The sequence below is a fragment of the Rhinolophus ferrumequinum genome, chromosome X, assembly GCF_004115265.2.
Source record: "Rhinolophus ferrumequinum isolate MPI-CBG mRhiFer1 chromosome X, mRhiFer1_v1.p, whole genome shotgun sequence".
Classification (NCBI taxonomy): domain Eukaryota; kingdom Metazoa; phylum Chordata; class Mammalia; order Chiroptera; family Rhinolophidae; genus Rhinolophus; species Rhinolophus ferrumequinum.
Window position 1 is genome coordinate 19,594,727 of NC_046284.1, and position 24,471 is coordinate 19,619,197.

Genomic DNA, 24,471 nt, shown 5'->3' on the forward strand with positions numbered 1-24,471 from the left:
ATGTGAGGCCGAGAGCCTGGAAACTGCTCTTTGGGGCTCTGTCCCCACAGCCACTACTTTTGGTGCTGAGCCAAGCAGTAACCTCTGGTCTCTTCTGCTTGCCTCTCCCAGCACAGAATATGTACCCTCCAAGATAGGTAGGGTGAAGGTGATTGGGCCCTAGTATTTTCAGCCTGCCACTCTTGGGGTAGATCGTCCTCTGTATGTTTGGGGGCTGAGTGGAGAAGGAACCATGCAACCTCTCAGCCACACTTGCCGGGAATTTAGCTTCTTCTATTCAGAGTTGAAGCTGATGAGATGTGCTAGTGAGATATTATGTCCTTGGATTGGGAGCTGAGGGAAGAGAGAGGCTTATGTTCTTGGCCACACTTGCCTGGTGTGGAGCTTGTATCAAGCTCAGCTGGGAAGGAAGGAGAGTGGGAGATAACAGATTATGGCTCAAATGCCCAAACTCTCCCTATCCTTACTGAGTTTTAGAATATTTTCTTGAATAAATGTCTTTTCATGTATCATATGTTATTAAGATAATTTCTAGACACTTTAAATGGTTGTTTTTATGGTTTCCACCAGTTGTGCTTGTTTCACTGGGGAATGAGTCCATGGAACATCTCATGTCATCATCCTGAAAGTAAAATTCCCTACCATTTCCTTTTAAGCACCTTTGTGCCACTCCTTGATCTCAGCCTAAACTTTTTACCACTTTTATATTGCCTCGATTTACAATTCTGCTACTTAGAAGCTGTGTTTACCCAAGGTCATTCATTTAAATAAGCTGTAATTTCCTCACTTGTAAAGTGAGGATAAAACCACCTACCTTGTGGGGTTGGTATTAGGATGGAATGAAATAATGTACATGAAGTCCACAGCATATAGCACAAGGTAGTTGTCGATGCTGCCCATTTCTACTCTATTCATCTTCTGTCAGCTACTAGGTTGTTGTTTTTTTTTAGAAAAAAATGCAATATTTCATGCATACAAAGAACAGAGATAAAATGAAGTATACCCACGAACCCACCATTCAGCTTAAGAATCAAATTATAGCTGCAACTGGAGTCCTGTGTATACTCTCCAATATTTCCTGCTCTTCCCTTCCTCATCAGAGGGAACCACAGTCCTGAATTTGTTTTTATCATTTCCAGGAATGTTTTCATACTTTACTATCTACCTTCCATAAAGAAAAAATAGTTTAGGGGCATTTTTTCTGTGATGGGTACATAAACATCCTATGTGTATAAGGAAAAATTTCTAAATACCAATAAAAACAGACACCCCCCCTCCATGTTAACTTCCCATTTCCACAAGCATATTCTTTTTCTTTTAGTCTGAGAAGAGCAATTCTGGATAAATACCAGAAAGAAACAGTATACCTCAAATAGCAGACTTCTGTAGTATTTAGAGAACTTTCTGTGGTAACTCTGTGTGCTAAAATGTAACTGACTGAATTTACTCATCTTATGAATTTAATTTTATAAATAACAGTAGAGATTCCTTTAAACTTTATGGTTCAAAGTTTGTTGCATAGTTAATTTAATGATTCTCAAATTTGGGGGGAATTATTGTACCATGGTGCTTGATTTTGGTTAGTGATGTTTTTTGAGACTTTTATAATATCCCTTGAAATGATAGAAGAAGACTCACTGGAGTCCCATAGAACTGAAGTTTTATCTTATTGGTTTATTTACATGTTAGGGATGAAAAATCAATTAAAATACTTGGGGTTGTCCTCAGATGTGCTCCTAATATAATTTCAGCTATTTTACATGCATCTTTAATTTATGCTGATATACTAGAGGCAAAGCATAGTTGAATGAAATTCACAGAAATTTCAGATTAAAATAATCCTGTGTTAGAGAAAGGTTTCAGTTGAAATAAGGACATTGGTGGATTTCTGGTTTTTTCCCTGCTGAAGCAGCAGATGCTTAGAAGCAGGAAAATCACTCTGAGCCTGAGCCAGTCAGTTGAACTTCTTCCTGTTGGCCTACAGATGGCAATATCATACCAGAAATGCATGTGACAATTGGCAATGAGAGGGCATGCAGCCTTAAAATTGTGTGACTGCATATTGGTACCTTGTTAAAAATGCAGTAATGTGTTATCTGAATTTGGATATATAAGCAGACCCCAGCCTTGGTGTGTCCCCAGATTTACATATATTTGAATGGCTGCCTCAGTCTTCTACTATCCTCTGAGTGAGGTCTTTTGGGATTTCCCCTATCTCTCCCCTTACGGTTTGCTATTGTATCTCGTTTTTCTCCCTTACAAAAATACCCACTTCCCTCCCATGCTTCAGTGTGAATTCCATCCTTTTCATGAGAGAGAGGGACTCAGAGTTAAAAGAGAGGTGGAGAGAGTTAGTGCTAAGACTGATCTGGACCTTACTTCTGTCTCTATTGCAGCAGCTAGCAGGAACACCACTGTGTACTTTTCCTCTTCTTAGTTGTATTCCCTCTCTGTTTATCCCTGTTCTCAGCAATGAAGACTTTGGGAAAAACCCAAAGAGTTGTGTACTTGCTTTGGGGACAAGGAGCACAGGTAAAATTCTGGGACTAGATTCTGTTCTGTTTCTATCTTTGAGAACCCAGGGAAGGGAGTAAGTGAGACTGAACACAAACAAAAAGTGATGAGGACACAAAAGGAGCAGACAGCCTAGTCTCTGGGACTGGATAAATGAAAAATGGATAATAAAGATCTACCCAACCGAGTTGAGCAGCATCCTTGGAATTTTCCACTGGCCAGAGGCCTAGCTCCTCATGCCTCACCTCCCGTTTCCAGGCCACAGTGATTCCCATGAAAGACTGGCCGGAAAGGAGTAGGGTGGGGAGGGGAAATAGTTGATCCTTTTGTAGCTGTTCTAGGTAGAGTTATCATCATTCAAAGTAGAAATCTATGAAAAGATTCCACAGAAACAGAGTTAGAGATGGCTAAGCTCTGTAGTGATATTATAATGTGAGACAGTTTTCTTGAGCTTTCCAGCCCAAACCAGAACATACCAGAGCCCCATCCACCATGAATTCTATGAGATAAATGTATGTTGAGTTTTAAACAACATTTATAAATTGGGAGATGCTTCTGTTGTATCACATCACATATACAGAACATGTTAAGTTTAAAAAGCAAGTCAACTCACTGGCATTTAAAGCAGGCTATATATAATTAAAAACTGCATTTTAAAGACAGATTTTTACTTGACACAATGATATATATTTGCATCTCATATTTGTGTACAGCAATATTAATTTGTGTATTAAGTTTATTTGGCTAAATAAAATGTGTCTTTTAGGATCTATTCATAATGGGTAGTGACTTTATAACACAATTTTGTTCTTTTGTTGCACTAATAAAATGTTCTTTTTTTCCCAATAACCAGTGACCTCATGTTGTATTGAAAATTAAAAAAAAATACTTTTATAATATTTAACAAGCCTAGAAGTTAAAATACTACACGGAAAGTCATAACAGCATACCCATTAGCACTTGCTTTTAATTGTTGTAACCCTTGTATCAATTAGAGTAGAACATTGAAGATGCAGGCAGTTATTTAGTCGTGGAAAGAAAAATTAAGACTTGTTTACCAAATCGAAAAGAAATTAAGGTGATTTTCTCTAAATTACATATCTACTCAAATGTACTCTCCAAATTCAAGTTATTTTCCTAATTATATTTTATATGCAATGAATTTTTAAACTTCTTTGTGCACTTTATGCTCTTGGTTGGAAATTAAACATAAATTGAATTTCCATTAAGCTGGAAATCCCAGCTAAATGGTAGCTTTTAAAGATGTTTTAGCAATGTATTTGCCTTGGAATAATAATAATAGTAATAAAAATGCATCTACTAACTACTTTAAAGTTTATGAAATGCTTTCCTATACAGAGGCAGTATGGTGTCATGGAAAGACCTGAGGCTTTGACTTCAGATCTGGGTATGAACCCCACCCAACTTAGCCATGCACTTGCTGTTACTCACCTTTCCTGAGTCTCAAGTTTCTTATCTATAAAATGAAGATAACACCTGCGTTGAATGTGAATATTAAACAAGAACAAATGCATGCAAAGATCTTAGCATGAAACAGTAGCCTTACAAACCTCAAGTGTTTAATCTTTACAATTTTAGTAGGAAGTAGGTATTATGTCTATTTTACAGATGAGTCAACTGAGGCTAGGTCACTGATCCAGAGTCACCAAATCTGTTTTATGACTCCTAGTCCAGGGCTCTTCTCCCTCTTCAGCTGCTTCTGGAGCAAGGCTGCAAAAACTGCTAAAATACATTGGTTACTAGATGTGACCACTCAGATGCAATCTAGCTTCCTTTAAGGCAGTGATTCCCAACCCTTTTCCCCTCTGACATACATGCGATACTCAAAGCTGCTGGTATGTTAGCTGAAATGTCATCCTTTTCTCTCCTGCTCACAAAACCCAAGAAGGGAGAATGTCTATTATTAGGGATAACCTGCAATCCACCCCCTCCCCTAGTATTTAATACTAATAGCAAGTTTCTTTGAACACATTTCACAACTTAATGCGATGCACAACAGTTGGGAAAATTGCATAAGATGTGTTCTAGGGAAAATAAGTATGATACCTTGTAGTTGAGGGTTTCTGTTAGAGTGATGAAAAAGATTATTGGGGGTCAGTAGGAGTCTAAAAAGTTAAGACTTGATCTCACAGACAACCAGAGGTTCTTGAGTAAGAAAGCAATGGGATTAAAGTGGTAGTCTGCAGGATGGTTCAGAAGTGAAAAAGCCTGGAAGCCAAAAGACCAGTTGGATTATTGAAGTGAACCAGATAAGATGAGAAGGCCTGAACTAAGGCAGTGGCAGTGGGGATGGAAAGGAATAAACAGATACAGGAAGACTTGTGACTGATTGGGTATGCATGGGCAAGCAAGAAGGTAAAGGGGTCAAGTGATAAGCAGAAGTTTCAAAATATGCTGTCAGTTAGACAGTAAGTGTCCTTTGATTATATTTTGTGTAAATGTATAGTAAAATGATCTTGCAGCGTCAGGATTCAATATCCTATTGGTGGAAAGGAGACAATCCACAGGGTGCTAAAGGGCAGAGAAAGCACAAACTTAGAATTAGACAGGACATAGCGAATAAACTATTAATACAATCTTTTCTATTTTCAACCAAGTGTTTGGGTAGCTTGCTATACTGGTTTCAGATCCTAGCCTGAGTGGCTTTGTAATTAGTCATACAAACATGCTGCTATCTGAGTTTAGGACTTGATTTTGGAACATTGCAAGTGGGTGCCCCAGTGATAGGGAGGACTTGGTGAGTTGCTACCCTTGGCATCTGACCAGCCAATAACTAGAATGGTTGCAGTGACTAAGAAAATAGTTTTTAAACCTGACATTGAGGTCATCTGATAGACTGTAGGCCATGCCCTAGGCCCATGGGTGCAGGCTCCTTAAGGGCTGGGATTTTTGTTTTGTTCACTGCTGTATCCCCAGCAGAGAATGGAGCCTGTTGCTTAGTCAACACAGTAATTGTTGGATGAGTAAATGAAGCCAGGGATCATGAGTGTCTGGCTCACCTCTGTAGCGCCAGTACTGTGCGCAATGCTGATTGCATAGGAGGAACTGAATAAAAGTTTATTATATTGAGTTAAAATGAGTTGGACAGCATTTGGACTAGTGAAACCAAATTTTATTTGGTTTTATGTTGTTATTTGGTTTTATGTTATAGCATAACGGGTAACTGTTATGAAATACAGTAAAATAATGTTCAGTTGATAATTCTTTACATGGGATATTAAGCAGTAACAGAAGTGTATTTGTTCTTTTGCTAGTGATGATCTGGAGCAGTTTATGGAAAGTCAAGGTGCATCCAGCCCAGGTATCCTCATTTTAACAACCAGCCTCAGCAAACCATTCATGAGACTGGAGAAGTATGTTACTCTCTTGCAAGAGTTGGAAAGGCATATGGAGGTAAGGGAAGGCAAGCTTTTTGAAGCTCACGTACAAAGTATGGGTCTCTGCTCTGGAGGAAGCTGCCAGTCTGCCTTCAAACTAACCTTGTTGAGGAATTCAGAAAAAGCCTTAGTTTCCAAATTTACTTGATCCAATCTTCCCTCTTCTCAGGCTTTTAGTTTTCCCTTTTTTTGCAGCAAAATAAGAAGGGGACATTCTTTTTTCTCCCCTGAAGGTTTTTTTTACGTGTTTTTATTTATTCTTTCCAGCTTTATTGAAGTATGATTGACAAATAATATATACAAATGAAATGTACATGCAAATAATATATACAAATATATACAAATAAAAATTGTATATATTTAGGTTATACATCATGATTTTTTAAGGTATATAAAGTGATGATTTAATATATGTATACATTGTGGAATGGTTACCACAATCAAGTTAATTCACATATCTATCACCTCACATAGTTCCTGATTTTTTTATGGTGAGAACACTTAGGATCTTAGTGTTAGCAAAAGTATACAATACAATGTTATAAATTATAATCATGAACTTATTCATTTTACAGCAGAAAGCTCCCCATCCTTTACTGTTAAATATTCATGATCATTTCTCCTCCTCTTCTCCTCCCAGTCTCAGTCCTGTTGCTTCTCTCAGATCTCTGCTAACTTGTTGACTTAGATTTTCTTCTGCCCTCTCATCTGTAGATGGTGGTAAAGGGGTCAAGTAATAAGCAGGAGTGATACTTCAACCAAGAAACCTTCTGTTCTGGTATATAAACCAACTTTACTGAGGGAGATAAACAAAGCAAAGCAACATTACAAAATATAAAGACCACTTTCACTATAAACAGGAATGTTTATCTCTAGAGCACTGCGGTCCTTCAGCTTTCTGATTCTGGATTACAGTGGAAGATTCTGGTATTTCCTTAAAGATAAATAAATAGGTCTAATACTAGCTTATTTCTCTATGCATCCATTCGTCTACATCAAAGTCCCCTCACATTTTTGTTTATAAACTTACAGTTAACTTGCAACAGCTGTAGCATAACTATAATCTTTTCTAAATATTAAGCTTTCAATGAGGCCTAATAATTGAGTATCTTTTCATCAAGAACCCAGACTCTCTTATTAAAAACCAATCAACAGGGTGGCTGGTTAGCTCAGTTGGTTAGAGCATGGTGCTGGTAGCACCAAGGTTGCCGGTTCGATCCCTGCAACCAATCAACAGGGATAGCTTCTTGAGCCATTCTTGCGCAATCGAACATGGGGTTTGAGGTGGGGGTGGGAGAGGAGGGCCCGCTGGGGCAGGCTGCATTTACCCTACTTGCTCTTCCTGTGTCTGGGGAAAGGTTTTGAGGTTTTAAAAGGTTTATTATCTTTAAAGAAAAAGGTTGCACACTGCCGGTCTTGTCAGCATTTGTAAGGATTGAAAGCATGTACTCTGAGTGAAACCGCATTCTCAGGTTATTTGACCTGCCGGAAAGCTGGAGACAGTGGGGAGCTAGTGAGTAAAGCCTGCCAGAATAAAATTTCAGTTAGGGCTCGGGAAGGTGTTGACCTCTGGATGCCTTTCCAAAAGCTAAACCAGTTCACTGAACCGTTTGAGGTTTGCCCCTCCTTGTTTATCACAAAAATCCAGAAACTAGTGGCCTCAGTTTCTGTTACTGCTCAGTGCTGAACGATGAATATACACTTAATTTGGTGAGAAAAATCCCCAGATGCTCTTACTGCCTGGATCCCCTCTCTTGGCCTTCCTTGTATCGGAGGCCATTTCTACTCCTGCCTACATTTGCTGTTGGTCACCTGCCTTTGGCTGCCTTCCATTTCCCACCATCAGATAATACATACCCTTAGCACTAGTTTTCTATTTGGTAAGACACTGGATCCAGCTTTCTGAGTGTTTAGCATGGCTGCTGGCTAATGGTAGATTAGAACATGAACTTCACAGTTATTCGGGTAAGGATGTTTAACTATAAAAGAATACGACCCTTCTTTTCATAAGCAGTGCTGTTCTTGGGTTGGGTCAGATCTCTAGTCTGTTCAGCTCTGTATTTTATCACCCAAGGCTGGCCAGACAGCAGATTTTGTCTTCCCATTATTCCAGCTGAATTCCAAAGGTTAGGTACACATATACCCCTAAGGTTAGATACATATCTACACTCCATATACTCCAATGTTAGGTGTACATCTACCCCCAAGAAACTCTACTTTCCCTTCATAAACAGTAATGGGGATGTGCATTCCTCAAAGCCATTTTGAACCTGTCGGCTTCTTGGGGTTGTAAGTACCATGGAATTGCAGATCATATGTAATAACCTTGCTTAAGAAGGAGGTGCATATGGTATAAAACTTGGAATTTTTTTCCCCATCTGCTAGGTTGAGTCTGCTGAAAGAAAATGGAGGCATTTTAGGAGATGAGATTGGATTGATTTTTGTCTAACCATCATTCCCTACCTCTTGTCATTTATTAAAAACATGACTAATGATGCCTCCCCCAAATAATTATTACTTATTATCTAATGTGTAACAGCAAAAAAGGAATTGGGAACTTTTGCCTCACTAATCACACCTAGTATGTTGTTACCAAATTTGTGATGTTTTACCAGTGGTCTTAAATTCTTAATCACCTAATTTCTTAATCACCTAATCTGGTGCTGAGATTCCAGATGCTGAAATGTTGTTTGTTTGTTTTTTAATCTTTGAATTGGCATATAGTAAAATTGATTTTTTTCTTTTGGTGTACTACTGTTCTATGACTTTTAACACATGTAAAATTAATGTTACCACCACCCAATTGAGATACAGAACAGTTCCATCATCCCTCAAAATTTCTTCTCTGTCTTTGCAGCCACATCCTCCTCCCAGCCCTAACCCCTGGCAATCACTGATCTGTTCACCTTTAATATTGTTTTAAAATGTATTCGTTTAACAGGATACACATCCAGATCATCAGGATATTCTGAAAGCAATCGTGGCATTCAAAACTCTCATGGTAGGTGATGCTCTAAAGTTATAATTCTCCATTTTGTATGCTTTTTTCCTAAAAGAGTGATTTGTGTGTAACGTTTCTTTCCTTACGCAAAGGTCTTTACAGTGGAAACAATAAGCTCTAGAGACAGTATCACAGTGATTGTTTCATTTAATTTTGTCTTCCAAAAATCATGCTCACCTATGAAAGGTTGCCAGGCTGAGGGCATAAAGCACTCACATTTGAAGTCTCTGCCAAATTAAGCAATGCTGTGTAGGTGGGGGTTTCCTTTAGTCTCTTTGTCTTTACCCCCATGTTGCTCACCTTATGTCGGTGCAACTTATCCTTCACTGATTGACATCAATACTGGATTCATCTACTTATGCCAAAAGGTGTGAGTTTATCATTTGCATACGAAAAAGAAATCCTTCATCATATCTAAAAGGAAAAAAAACCTACTAAAATACAATTGCTTTATATAGATTGCTATCAAAGGTAGCTGTAATCTTATATCTTGAGCATGAGGGTTGTCTTCTTGAACCAACTATTGTAAAACCACTTGGTGTCATTTTAGGAGGAAAGAAAATGTTATTTTGGGTGATTGATTAAGTTTAGCTTCAATTTAGACATTTCTGTGTCATTCCAAGTGATTGGGATTAATGTTTAGTTATTGATTCTTGCTCTAAGTTTGCGATGCAACATTCACTATCAAACTCGTTTTTTTTGCTGTTGAAAGATCAGGACCTGATGTGTCCACGGTTAAACAGCAAACTGAAGACCAAAGTAAGGTATTAGGTTAAAATTGCTGTTACAGGTCAAAAACAGTTGAATACTGCAGTTTTATGTGGTTCAACTCATGAATCCTATGGCATTTATTATCATTCGTGTCCCTTTTATTTTTTTATTGTAAATTGAATATAAAAGGCCTTTTTAAAAACCACATTTCTTCTGATCATTTTACATGTTGTAAAATTTGCTTTGATGGTTATAGTATATTTTTTCCCACTATAGATGCTTCAAAAATATGTGCACAATGAATTGATTTCTTCAAGTTTCCATTTAGCTGAAATGGATAGCAAAGATTTTATAGAAAACACATCCCCCAAAACTATGATGTTTATTTGGAAACAATGACATAACTAAGCAAATGCTTATTTTTAATATTCAATTTGGAATGAATACTGTTAAATTACTCTAAGATAACCTCATGTTTTCTGAAGCAGTGACGTGTGTGTGTGTCTATGTGTGTATGTGTTTGTTTGTGTATGGTATTCATACCCTACATATTGTTTCTCAGTTTGTATTTTCAGTTTGTATTCATGAAATTCAGTTGTATCTCTTTTTTTACAATCCTTTTGGGGATAAAATTAATTTAGTATTTTTAATAGAAATTATTACTAGTCCCTGAACAAAGTATAGGGCAGTGCATATGTATCATTATAAGATCAATTTGATTTACTGTGGCATACAGAATTTAATTTTTTCTTTTTCTATAACTTTTAAAGTCAGGTTTTTTTGTTCAGTTTTTGTTTTTTATATTAAGATGTTACTTGATTAGAAACTGAGCATATGTTAGAAAAATAAAATTGCTTTGTAACTAAAACAGTATTTATGCAGATAGACAAGATGGAGAGGAGCAAGAGCAGAGACACCAACCAGGAGATCTGAATCTGCCAGTTGTTCTCCTGGCTCTGTTCGAAGTGATTCTGCTACTTGTCTTCCCATACTCCTTGCAGGAAGGGAGGAACAAACCCCTTCTACCACTTTACCTTGATGTTTTGGCAAAATAAAGAGTAGCTCTTCCTCATAAAGCTTTTAGGGGCTCAAGGCTAGAGATTTAGGGCGGTGGATCTTTCTGTCAGGACATCGATGATGGGATTCATGGTGAGGAATAGGGACTCAGTGGAAATCTGTGAGAGTCAAAAGCCACATCTTAACTTTGGTCTTGTTTTAGGTCTGTTTCATAAGAATTCCTGTCCCACTGTGTTCTGCTTTGGTTCTGTAGGTGCAGTGCCAAGATCTAAGAAAGAGAAAACAGCTGGAGTTGCAGATACTTTCTGAACCTATTCAGGCATGGGAAGGGGAGGATATTAAAACCTTGGGAAATGTGATTTTTATGTCACAAGTAATGGTGCAGTATGGAACATGTGAGGTAAGATGTTTCAAATCTCAACACCACTTTTTCCATCTTTCACATTTTTCTTCATTGTCTTTCATCAAGGTCAAAGGCTTGAACATTCAAAGAAACTGAGCACCTATTCTTTGCTTAACACTGCTAGGTTCTGTAGGAGATAGGAGGGAAGAACATACAATGATCTATGCCTTCAAAGAACTCAAGAACAGATTAAAACACAAGGTGCAAGTAGGAAAAAAAAAGAAAACAACACAAAATAGTCAATGCCAGTTTATGTAATCTCAACAACAGATTCCATAGAAGTTCAGAGGAGGGAGAGAACAAGAAGATTTTATGAAGATAAGGCTTGAGGAGGAGGACCATGAAGAGAAAAGGGGAGGATTTGGTAAGGTAGAGCTCATTCTTCTTTCAGGAGAGAACAAGAACATGGTCTTTTTTCTGCAGGATGTGAGGAAGCCAGTCTGTTAGGAGCAGAGAAAGCATGTTGGGCAGAGTGAAAGAGAAGATTGGTGGAGTCAGATAGTCAGATAATGAAGAACCTTGGATGTCAGGCAAGAGTAGTTCAGATTGATGCAGCAGGCGATAGGAAACTATGAGTCCTGAGTAGTAGAGAAACACAATGAAAGGGAAGTAAATGACACTTAATCTGACCATATATGTCAGGTAAACTGGAGGGGATGGGGCTAGAAACAGAAAGGCCAGCTGAGTTGGAAAGTGATAAGTACTCCCGATGAAGGGTAATGGCGGAGAGAATGAAACTTAAGGGGCAAATCAGAGACATGTTTAGAATGGAAAGTGTATAGGAAGTGGTGACCTACAGGTTAGAGGAGATGACAAATACAGTTTAGACCTGTTAACTTTCAAGTGGCTGTAGGTATCCAGGGGGATGTCGTATAGGCAGCTATTAAAACAGTATAGAAATGTGGGTGGGAGGTCAGAGTTAAAGGCAGAGATTTAGATGTCCCTGACAGATGGGCCTTCCTAGAAAGTAAATATCCAGAGAGAAGCACAGAGGGCTGAAGATGGATTATGTCTTTTAGGAAGGGGCAGGATAGGGGAGGAAGGTTGGTTATGCCAACTGGTATGATTTATTGGATGTTAGAATTGTCTTCCCCTTCCCAAAACATCTTCCTGTACTCCCTGACAGGTCTCTGTCAGAGATTCATTACATTGGGTTAATAAGCAATCTCATTTAAAATGTAGATACCCTGGGGAAGGTTAATGCAGAGAGTTTAAATATTAGTCTTTTACACCTTTGGGATAAACCTCTTTGGTGAAGGGAGGAGGAATCAGTGCCAGAAAGAAAAGACAAAGAGGAAGATAGAGGAGCATTGGGGGAGAGTGATGTCACGGAAATTCCAGTAGGAGCATTTGGATGGGGTCAGCCTGCTGAGTGCTGCAAGAAGTTCAGAGGTCAAGGAATATGGACACCAATAAGAAGCCATTGGATTTTGCTAGAAGGCAGTTATTGATGACTTTGAGAAAACAGTGGGGGTGAGTAGGTAGGCATCAATGGGGATAAAATGAAGGCAGCAAGTAATATGGTAATAAATGTCAAGAAACAGGATATTTTGTATGAGGAGTCACAGGGGCAAGTGAAGGCCTATTGGGACAGGAAGTGTGCATATGTTAAAAGCAAAAGAGAAAAAGCTAGTTGAGCAGGAGAGGCTGCTGGAAGAAGGAGGAGAAGATGAGACGTCTGTAGAAGGAAGCTAAGCAAGAGAAAAATACGAGAGGATGCAGAACACTTGTTAAAAGAGTTAGCCTCGAAAGGTTGCTTTTCTCAAGTGGAATGAAGGAGATGGAGATAGGTATAAGGATAATTGTAGCTGAGATGGCTGGGCATGTAAGCTGAATGTAATTGTTTACATCTCCTAATTGCGTATTTATTTAAGGAATTCAGAGAAGCCCTTATGTATACAATTTTCTTTAGTGCCATTTAAAAAAAGTATTTACTTCATTTTACATGGGTACAATAACTATCTTGTTCTTACTGATTAAAAGTGATTTTCTAAATAAGAATTTAACATATACTTTAGAGCGTGATAAATTTCCTATCACCTGAAAAACACTTTATTTGCCACTTTTCAGAGTAAAATCATTTTTGTTTTGTGAACCTAGAGACTTATCTTGTGCTCTGTCTGTAGTTTGGGCAGGAAGGCATTAACTGTGACTTCTAGGGCTTGCAATACTTGGGAAACAAGCATGGTTATTTGTATTTAACTGTTACATATAGGAAGGAGAGATATAAACTGTGGTTTATATCCATGTAAAATTCAACTCGTTTTGTGCTTTGAAGTTGCGTATCTTTAAAAAAAAAATCACTGTTCATGTTTCATTTCCTTACTTAAGATTTATGTTACAAAACAGTGAATCCAGAAATTCTTAACAAACAAAATGTCCAATTTCTATTCTCCATTTAATATTTTTCATTCCACATCAGGAAAAAGAGGAGCGGTACTTCATGTTATTTTCAACTGTCTTGATAATGTTATCTGCCAGTCCTCGGATGAGTGGCTTTATCTATCAGGTTAGTAGATTCCAAATAAAAGAAATAGCGGGACCCATAATGAAAAGAGGTTTTCATCCAGATGCATTATTTCCTCTGGGGATTTAAAAGCTCCAGCCGGAAAAGGCAGAATGTTCTGACACCTCATTGTAATTAAACAGCTTACGAGAACAGATGTTCCTTACATCAGAGACCTTTGTATTACTATAATGAGTTTATCTTGAATGTCCACTGCTCTGGTTATGAGCTAGGTTGTGAATGTACAAATAGAAATCTAAGTTTGCAACTAGATCAATTAGCAGCAGCATGTTACAGGCCCATATTATATCATTATTGCTGAGAAAATATAAAGCTGGGACCTGCTCCTATGACTGTCATTAGTCACACCACATGATTTGGGTTTCTGAGATGCAAATCATTAAACTCCTTAAGAAATTAAACTTCCTTCAGTCTGCTCCCAAAATATGGAGTATTATGAGTTACTGTTGCCGCTTATATATTGGTCTAGCAATGGCATTTTCATAAAATTTGAGCCTTTGTTTACTGTTTCTCCTGAAAATGTGTTAGAAAAGTAAACTGTAAATACTGACTTTATGGCTTAAGGTGCATTAGAAAAACACAACCCACATTTCCCCCTTACTTTCTTGTCTGAATAAGATTTAAAGCAGGGAAACATTATCTATTCACGGACCAGAGAAATATATGTAGCCATAATTCAGCAGTGATTCCTGAGATGGTCAGAAAATCTAATAGAAGTAAGCAGAGACACGTAAAACCACAGAGTTAATGGGAATGTTCTTTTTCTGGTAGGGAAAAATACCAATAGCAGGAATGGTGGTGGCTAGATTAGATGAAATTGAAGGGAATGACCACACATTTGAAATCACAGGTAGGTAATTTTCTCTTTTTCACGTAGCTACTTCAAATCCTTTTTGGAAAGAAGTGGGGTTTAAAGAAAAAAATGCTATTATTTTCTGTTATACAGTCCATGAGCAAGTTTTACATGGTCATGGTAAAGTATATTCCATTTCTTGGGATAATTAGGGTACAGCAATAGAATAGAGAAGTCTCCTGGTCATTCAAAAGCCTCGGCTTTGCCATTAGTTCCAATTTTCTCTTGCATAAGAGCTATTTGTTACAGCTAAGAAATAACAAAATGGACTGATGTAAATGCAATTTTCTCTCCCTTCTGTTATCTATTCCCTGGTGACAGAGGAGCCAAAGATGTGGAATTTTATCAGCAATTTTATCATCAGCCTATGAATTAGCAAGATTGGGTTATATTTCTAAAAAGTGCTGAAAAGCCATGGCACTTTCTTCACAAATTGAGCAAAATGCTAGGCCTCAATAATGCTCCCCGACATTTTGGCATGTTGTCCCTTTAGCCAAGCCTGTGTGATTTACATGTAATGGTTGTACTTTTTGCACTGATAGGGTGCAATGGCTGACACTGGGATAATGGCCCGCGACCTAGCCTCTTCTTTCCCAATAGGCAGCCCAAGATTTGGTGTTGGCTATCACCAGTCTTAGTTGGGTATTGTTTCACCTTTAATATTGGGTAAAGCAGTACAATATTCTCATTTTAGACTATGAACTAGACGGACTCTGTGCTTACATTTTTGGATTGTGAGTTTGTTTCTAGTGAAGTTTTATACTATTTTTAAGATTCTCTAAACAGTAGAAATCAAGGCCGGTATTATAAATCAGAGATGAATAATTTATTTCTTTACTGTATTATCAAAGCTTCTCTGTTCTTGATCTAGAAGTTTCCAAAGGATTATCCCATAGGTATGAAAACTCTAGAAAATAGATACCCAAGTCCTAGTTGTGTGAAGTATGTTTATGAATGAGGTAAACTCAAGGTTCTCCTTGCCTTTTGTTTCCAAATGCTCATAATCGGGTGATGCAGGTAACATAATAGAGAGAATTGTGGTCCACTGTAACAACAACCAGGACTTCCAAGAATGGCTGGAGCACCTGTACAGACTAATCAGAGGACCTGCCTCCTGCAGTTCCTTATCCAAGACATCTTCGTCATCTTGTAGTGCTCATTCTGTAAGTAGTCTGTTTGTCCTGTCCAGGGAGTACTGAGTCTCTCATCAAATCCTGCCTGCTGAGGATTTAGAAGAAGCAGTGAGCATGCCCTTAGTCTTTGGGTAGTCTATATTTGTAGGTTTTGAAGTACAGTTAAACCTCACTAATTCTGATTTCTTGTTGTGGAGGGAGGCCTACCTAAATTAATACAAAATTTTACTTAGAGGTGTGCAGTTTAGTTTGACCTTAATTTGGAGTACCAACTTCTAGCAAAGTTTTTCTAACCAGAAGCCCTGCTAAGATGTTTTAATGATAAACAACATTTATTTTAGTTAGCAGCTGTTATTCTCATATTAATAACGTGCTAGGTCAAAACAAATAGTTCACCTTCATAAGTATTTAAGTATCTCCATGTAATCTCATTTATGCTGTCACAGTCACTCAGTAACCTTCAAGTGTAAACTTCTGACGTTGCCTTCTTCCAAGGTATCATAAATTTAGCATTCATGGAATTTGAATTAATGAGATTTTACTGTACTTGCTGAGTGGGATCGAAGATGTGCTGTGTTGTCTTTTAACACTCAAACCTGTGATACCAAAATTCCAATTTTGAGCACTGTGTGTTGTGATGGGAAGAACAGGGGCTTTGGCATCAGATCTGGGATTGAATCTTGGCTTTGCCAATTGCAGGCTAGTTACTTCACTTTGCTAAGGTTTGTCTTAGGTTGTTCTGATGAAATAACCTATTTAAGCATCTAGTAGAGTGACAAACACATGACTGAACTCATTAAATGTTGCCTGTTATTCCACTTTCCTCCCTTATAGAGGAAAAAAAACTGCCTTTAATGAAATTGCAGAAGGGAGAGGGAGGATAGGATCATGGGATGTCGAGTCCATTTTGTGCTTCCTTAGAGACCCCATGATCTTGGCTGGAAAGCGCCAGTTCTCAAGCTAGAGACTTTTGTTTTCCCATCTTTCCCTTTCTATGGCTGGCTTTGCTGATCCAGTGAAGCTATTGTTCTCTCACTGTGGGGTTCAGATGGCAGATTGCCAACATCTCATCAGACATTTTCCCAGTCTTTTAGCTCTACTGGACAGCCCCGAGGACCCTTGGAGCCTCCTCAAATTATAAAACCATGGAGTTTAAGTTGTCTACGACCTGCACCTCCACTTAGACCATCAGCAGCACTAGGTTATAAAGAGGTAATTTTGCTACATATGGTATAAAACGCTTCTGACCAGCTAATTTTGTAGCTTATTATAAATCAGTGGGAATGTGCTTAGAATTTATGATAGGTGACACATGTTAGTCAATCATGAATTGCTAGACTCAGTGATTTTTTATTTCTTCATTTTCCATTTCCCCATTGTCCATCTACAAATATTTATTGAATATCCACAGGGTTTATGTGCACCGCCTGAGTTTCCCCAGCCTCCTCCTGAAGTGCCTCTGGTTTACCTTTTTTAAAAGTTTTTGTTTGTTTGTTTGTTCTTTTAGTTTCAGGTGTACAAAACAATGTAATAGTTAGAAATTTACACGCCTCACAAAGTGATAACCCCCCCTTCCAGTCTACTACACTTCTGACATCATATATAGCTGTTATGGTGATATGATAAGTTGCTGGTGATGTATACACATCTCAGATAAGAGCCACTTCATTAGAGTTGAATTTCCAACCAAGCAGACCCTAATCTGCATTTTGGATTCTTTTGATTTATTAAATCAAACTGGTAAAGTCTTATGGGTACAAGCCATGAGTCTGAACTATGAAAGTCTGAACTGTTTGCTGTAGTTGGAAAGGGAAAAGAATTTAATGAAAGCAATGTCTTTTAGAAGGAATCTTCTAAGCGACAACCTTAGAGGACATTTGATATTTGGGTAGTGTGGGGATTTCAAGGTTTTTTTTTGGTTGTTTTGTGTTTTTTTTTTTTCTCTTTCTCTCTCAAAGTTGCAATCAGGAAATGTCAGTCACTAGCTTCTGTAACTGTGTGGAGTGTTACCTTTTCCATGCAAATAGTGGTGTTTTGGTTTTTTTTCTCTAATCTGTTGCTCATCGTTCCAGCTTTCAGAAAATATCCTCATGTATTAGTAACTGTTTTTTAAATAGGTCTTACCGAGTGAAGATTTAGGTTTGTGACAGTTATGAGACACATCTTAGAGTTATGATGCAAAGGCAACATTTATTTCTTTATCAAATATGTGTTTTCATAAGTGATACAGACTTAGGTGAGTTTTGAGTTGGTCTTGATTTAAAACACCATACAACTGTTTCAATTCATTGTTCAACTCTTGATGTAGTAAAAATGGAACAATATTTGGACACTGGAGGATTTTTTTTTTATCCTTTCAATCCAACATGATAGGAGAAATAATCCTTGAGCTGAATCTTTATTATGTACCTCTGTTCAGAATTTGGCCAGGAAACAGTCTCACAGGTTTGCTTTGGAAATTCACCTGTGATACCTGCAATTATCCAATTTTCTTCTTTGATTACCAGAACACAAGTGCCACTTCATAGTTATATAAGTTCCCTTTTTAATGATGGATATTTTGTGATTGTCAGTTACTAAATTCAAATTAAGGTGAGCTTTGAAGGGTGAGGTTGAGTTAATCCTTCACAGAACTAATCCATTAAAACTAAGGCATGATCACTTTGTTTCTGCTGGGAGAAGAGAATTATTAATAAATTCTTACTATGTAGTGTGTATTTTAGTGATTTTCAGCATTTGTTATTCTGCACAGAACTGTATTCCTTGGGCTTTTGCATGATGATATTGCATCTGAAACTAATGTGGAAAACGTGATGATATTCTCTCTGTGTAATTTATGATAACACTAACATTTCAAATGTTGTTTTAGAATTATTGATAAATGGATTTGGTCATTGTAAACATCGACCTCTCACGCTCATCTTCTCTTTCTTTACATATTCACTTTAGAGGATGTCTTATATCTTAAAGGTAAGGGTAGAACACTATCTTTGGCTTACAGTGACATCATAATGCTGTGCTGTAACCTTTGATGAATGAAGCTTTCTTTTATGCTTGTTTTGTCCCTTGTTATTATTGGTGGCTAAAATATGAAGATGCAATTCTGACATGTAAGTACTTTCTTTAAAAAGCAGGCTCTTGTGAAATACATGTGATAATGTGATCTTATAATGCCTTTAAAATGCCTGTTTTCCTGATTTTTAATGCTATTTTTTTCTGTAGTTTTTGTCACGTGAACTTTTCATGTCTGTTTATTCATATGGCAAAAGCAAATTTAATCATTGATGTAATTCACGTCTCTTTTATCTACTAATTAAAAATAGGGCTTAATATACAGAGGGTGCCAAAAAATGTATACACATTTTAAGAAAGGAAAAAACTGTACTAAAATTGTAATACAATTCATTTGATTAACACCATCTTTTGAGTGACCGTCATACTACACATTGCTACCATAATTCAATTCAACTTCAAGAAGTAATACATACATAACATCTCTTAAAATGTGTATGTTTTTTTGGCACTCCCATGTACGTATATTTAAACTTGGCTGTAGGAACATTACTCCTAACCCAAAATTATTATCAGGAAGTCCTTCATTTGGCTCTTCTCTGACTGAGGGGAAATTAGTCTCTCTGCCTTAATTGTCCTGACTGACAAACGGAAATTAATATTCTTCATTGTGGAACTGTTGCTAAGGAAAATTTATTTAAGTAGTTTCCAAGCCCTTTGAAAAACAGTGTTTACTACAGTAGTAGTTACAATTTTATTTGATTTCCTTAAAACTGTATCAATGGGGAATATAAACCAAATTAGGAATCCTGTTATTGCTCTAGGGTTGACATCCATTACTTTCTCTGCAGATGGTACCCTAAAGGCATTAGGCCTCCTAGAGAATCTGCCGCATCTTCAGTAGGCACACTCCATTCTTATTCCCATCCTTATGGCAATTGAGAGGCTAATGTCATTGCCTGTATTTTATTTAACATTTTAAAGTTTATTTGAGCCATTTGTATTGTGTATACTATTAAATTTCGATGCACTCCTAACTGCTACTGTCAAAATAAGAGAGAGCCATACTATTTAATTTCATTTGCTCTTTTTAATTTGATTTTGGGGGAGAATTTTAATTCATAAAGAAACCTCTATTCTTACAGGAGTCTAGTAAAAGCCCCAAAACAATGAAGAAGTTTCTTCATAAAAGAAAGACTGAAAGGAAGCCATCAGAAGAGGAATATGTGATTCGGAAAAGTATGTGTTGTGTACTTTCTGAAAATTGCTAATGGATGAAATAACAGAAGAATTTTTTAAAAGCAGATGACCAGAGCAATTTGTTCCTGGCACCATCTGTTACATAAAGAAAAATACGTAGAAATGTTTGGTCACCTCAAAGATTTTTTAGTAAACTTCTTCCTGCTGTACTTCATCTTTGGCATCTTTGGCAGACACCATCTGTATGATTTTCATGTTGAATATTTTGACCCACCTGGTTAGAGCCACTAAAGGGACCATTTGCTATGGATACATTTTCCCCTCTTAGTTTCTGATGCCTGAGATATTTTCCTCTACTGAGATAGACTAAATAGACCTGAAGGCTGAAATCCTTCTGGAAGTCTAATGCTCTGTGATGTTCTCAGTTAGCCAAGGAATCAGCCTGCTGACCTGCAGATTTAGAGGCAGACTGTAAAGTTGGTCAGCCAATCGATATATACTTATTCACTTCTACACTGGGAACAAGGTACTTTGGGACACACGTGGAGGAGTAAGTGATGTCTCACAAAGAGGTGACAGAACTATGTTTATTAGTCAAAAATATAGTCTGGATAAATCTTTGCTGGACTCTAGCTTCTGCATCTCCCATCCCCACACTTGGGTGTGCACATCAGCATGTTACCAGGGTTCTGCCATCCATTCATTTCAAGAATGAGTTGGAGGAGGAGGAAGAAGAATTAGTGACTATGCTGGCTGGTTGGAAAAATAGGTGGGGTTAATGGGGAAAGCTTCCTAGAGAAGGTGAACCTTGAAATTTGAAGGAAAGGAAAGATGTGGTGTATCGGATGAGAACTGAGGCTCGCACCAAGCCCAGTGTTATAATTGCGGCCTTGAAGAGAAGACTGACAGGACTCTCTAGTTTAAAGCTCTGGGTGGGCTTCGGGAGCAGAGCCCCTCAGTGCTGGATTTACTGATGCTGACCCCAGCGCTCCTTGGGGATACTGTCACTCTCACTCCAGTATGAGGTTTGCATAGCGTTTTCTCCTGCTTTTCACAAACACCACTGGTCAGAGAAGCCAGTCCCCAGTGCACTGGGCAGTGCACTGCATCATTTTGAGGGTCCAGAGGCACATATATCTATGACAAGTCATTATTAATTAACTTGACAGGTACAGCTGCTCTGGAAGAGGACGCTCAGATTCTTAAAGTGATTGAAGCCTACTGTACCAGTGCAAACTTTCAACAAGGCCATGGCTCAAGTACGTTCCCCCATATCACTTTCTCTAATGAATAAAGTTTCTTCTTTGCTGCTTACTGCCTCTTAGAAAAAGAGAAAAGCAGCTCAGATGGGTTGCAGGGTGTGTAAAGCAGGTGACTTGGTGCAGAGGAGTGGTGCAGGACTGCATCTTTCAGATAAGGTGGTTTTAGCTACCAAGCGGTTTGTTTACCCAGTTTCTTTTCACCAGAGAGAAAGAGAGATGCAAGAGTAAAAAAGTGGGAGGTGATAGAAATGAAAAAAAAATTTTTTTTTAAAGTCGTTCTCCTTTGAAGTACACAGATACCTTCACCAACACTAGTTAGGAATTAAAGAGCCCAGAGAGTTCCTGTGTCTGTGAACTGATGCTAATCTCTTCTTATAGGCAGATTTGGAAAGGAAGTCAAAATACTATCTTTGATCAGCTGCATATTTAAGCGAACAGTGCTTCACCAAACTCAAGTTTCAAAGTTGCTATGAAAATCTGGAAATGTAGCTGCTTAGCAGGGGCTATTCGGAATGTATACAATTTATCAGGGAGCTATTAGGTGACGGTATTTCCCCGAACAACTTTCAGGCTACAATCTGAAAGCGAGATAATGTTTTCTGATTCATCCTTGTGCTTTTTAAAAAGCCAGGTCACATCAATTATGTCTCTTGTCTTCCATTATTATAGACATTCCGAATATGTTGCATGAGGTTTTGGCATCTGGGTAAAAGAGTTATCCACCATGCTCCATTTTGGACAGCCTCTGACCCATCACTTGAGTGTGGGATGGGATTACTTAGATGGACTGCCTTGTTATATGCTTTCAAAGTGACATGTCTCTGAGGCTATCATGAGGAAAATGTTCGATGTGAAAGTTGACACATTTGACCATAAAGATGGGACTGTCAAAACTTCTGCTTCACAGACAAAACCTGGCTGTGGCTTTGGGCATCCCCAGCTCTGGTAACAAATTTCGAGGAACCAGGAAAGGAAAGTGAGAGTGGTTTTTATCATGAAAACTAGGAACGAGATGGGGACAAGGAGACACCAGGAGAAACATCCCTCTTACGAAATCTGGCTTCATCTCCCCCCTCCACCACCTCTCTTCATATCGATAGAGTCCATAGATCTGCTCAGAGGTGCAGGTGTTCTAGCCTAAAGTCACATATTCATCTTTCTTCCCCAGCCTAAGTTTTACATGTGGAAAGTGTCTAGTGCAGTTCTTGGCATGCAGCAAGCCCTTTAACATCATGGTCACCTACCCTCTCCTGCCAGAAGTCTTGTTTCCCTAGAACTGACTGCTATTGTTTCTTGCTACACTCAGTTGGTTGATCTGTCAGGCAGTCTGCTATCCACTTATTAAGCACCTATGAAGTGGTAGGCCCTGTGGGAGGCAGAGGCACAGCCACCTCAGGAAAGGGGAGGTGGTGAAGGGAAGGCAGTGAGTGTTCATAACTTGAAGGAACCTGGCTCAGAGGAGAGGAAACCAGTGGCTCAGGGAAACTGAAGAATAAGAGCTCAAGCTCCAGGAGGAAAGATCCAAGGGGAGCTTGGAGGTGTAGGAGAGCTGTATGGTCAGGTCCCATGTCTGTTCTGTCACCTCTTCTATGCCAGATCGCAGAAATAGTCTGAGCAGAGAGAAGTCCTGCATCTTTGCTGCTGAAGTCATAATCTCCCAACCCTGATTCAACTCTTGATCAAAATGGTCTTACCTAACCTTACCTTACCCTGTAAGACTGTAAAGAGAACAAATGGGAGTGAGTGATACTTCCGAGGCCCTTTAAGCACATTGTGTCCCGGTGCATTGCTACTCTAAATTTACTAAAATGATATAACACCATAGCATAGGATATGGTGTGCCATTCCCTGGAGATGTGCAGAGACAGTATGATCACTAGTCACTCTTTGCTGTGGAGGAGACAAAACAGGAAAAGATGGGGTCTTGGTTGAGGACAGGTATCATAGTGACCCTTTCACATTATTTTTCTGAGTACAAAATGCTCCCTTCCCCAAGATTGAATCAATATATTTGGTTATTTAGTATTTCCTCATCTCAGGAAGATTTAGTCTTAAATTAAATGTTGGGTGACTGTTCTCTGGGTACAAGGTTCCAACATGCTATCAACAAAGAACCTTAATAACAATAGAAGACAGAAACTAACACCTATAAAGAGTCCTTACTAGTAACTCTTCCTTCTCCTCCCTCTTGCAACCCTTGCATGTAGGTACTCGCAAAGATTCAGTTCCACAGGTCTTACTCCCTGAAGAAGAGAAACTCATCATCGAAGAAACCAGAAGCAATGGCCAGACCATCATCGAAGAAAAGTGAGTAGAGTGAGCTAAACCCTTTCTGATTTGTCTGGGGGCTGTAAAGAAGGTTCTGTCAGGGCAATGTGGCTCTTGTAAAGCATGCACTGTCCCGTCTCACCTGGGAATGTGGCCCTTTTTGCAATTGGGAGCCTCGGGAGGGCTGTCCCTCACCTACAGCAAAGGGAAGGGGGAAGGAGAGGCACAGGGGGCAGAACTCTATGTGGCGGCTGCCCCTGGAGCCTGCTCTCTCATGTGGTAAGGTGCTTCAGGGGACACAAGAAGATCACTCTACATGCATTGAGGTGGTGCCTGGGAATGCTATGGCACTAATTTTCCTCCCCAGAGGGATGCTTCTCACGTTTATTGAGTCAGGCACTGGACTTTCACCTATTTGACCTAATTTAAAATTTTACAGCAATCCAGTGAGATAAACATTGCTTTCACGACTTTTACAGATGAGGAAACTGAGGTTCAGGGAAATTAGGTCTCTGGCATACCTTTGCACAGTAGTCAGGGTGACCTACTGGGGGAAAATCAGGTTAAATACCTTATGGCTCATAAAATAAACACAAAGTAGCCAAATAATTCATTTGTTTAAACTTGAGTCATTTCTGAAGTCAGGACTAAATTTGCATCAAACAGCATATTTCAAAGTGCTTGGCATCATCAGTGTACAGTACTTTTCCACCTGGTGTATGAAGTGATATGACCAAATGGTAAAGCTCTTGGGCTTATGAGAAGAACAGCCCTGGTTCAACTCCAAATTCTACTACCTGTTGGCTGTACGACCTGGGGCAAGCGCCTTCCTTCATCTATCTGTGCCTCACTTTCCTCATCCTTAAAATGAGTGTGGTACTCATACTTTCAGGGTTGTTGTGAGCTTAAATGCAATAATAAGTATAAAGGCTAGCATGTGGTAATCTCTCAATAAATGATTATGTTATATATAATTATAGTATAAATGATTCTATATTATATTATAATTATTTTATTTTTCGTTTTTAATTAGAGTTGACATACAATATTATATTAGTTTCAGGAGTACAGCATAGTGGTTAAACATTTATATAACTTAAGAAGTGATCCCCCCGATAAGTCTAGTACCCACCTGGCACTATACATAGTTATTACAATGTTATTGACTATAT

At 38.4% G+C, this 24,471-nt stretch overlaps 1 protein-coding gene across 6 annotated transcripts in view; it reads left to right on the forward strand.

The window, feature by feature from the left end:
• ARHGEF6 (Rac/Cdc42 guanine nucleotide exchange factor 6) overlaps window positions 1–24,471 on the forward strand; it is a 123,861-nt gene that overhangs the window by 94,227 nt on the left and 5,163 nt on the right. For 3 of the 6 annotated variants that reach the window (XM_033110201.1, XM_033110169.1, XM_033110209.1), the window contains 11 exons: window positions 5,790–5,928; window positions 8,854–8,913; window positions 10,895–11,041; window positions 13,467–13,553; window positions 14,343–14,421; window positions 15,442–15,587; window positions 16,632–16,769; window positions 18,507–18,527; window positions 19,715–19,808; window positions 20,939–21,028; window positions 23,239–23,338. In XM_033110201.1, the coding sequence (XP_032966092.1) occupies window positions 5,790–5,928; window positions 8,854–8,913; window positions 10,895–11,041; window positions 13,467–13,553; window positions 14,343–14,421; window positions 15,442–15,587; window positions 16,632–16,769; window positions 18,507–18,527; window positions 19,715–19,808; window positions 20,939–21,028; window positions 23,239–23,338 (1,101 nt within the window). The remainder of the gene's footprint in view (window positions 1–5,789; window positions 5,929–8,853; window positions 8,914–10,894; window positions 11,042–13,466; window positions 13,554–14,342; window positions 14,422–15,441; window positions 15,588–16,631; window positions 16,770–18,506; window positions 18,528–19,714; window positions 19,809–20,938; window positions 21,029–23,238; window positions 23,339–24,471) is intronic. The other 3 variants (XM_033110178.1, XM_033110185.1, XM_033110194.1) reach the window with 3 other exon arrangements.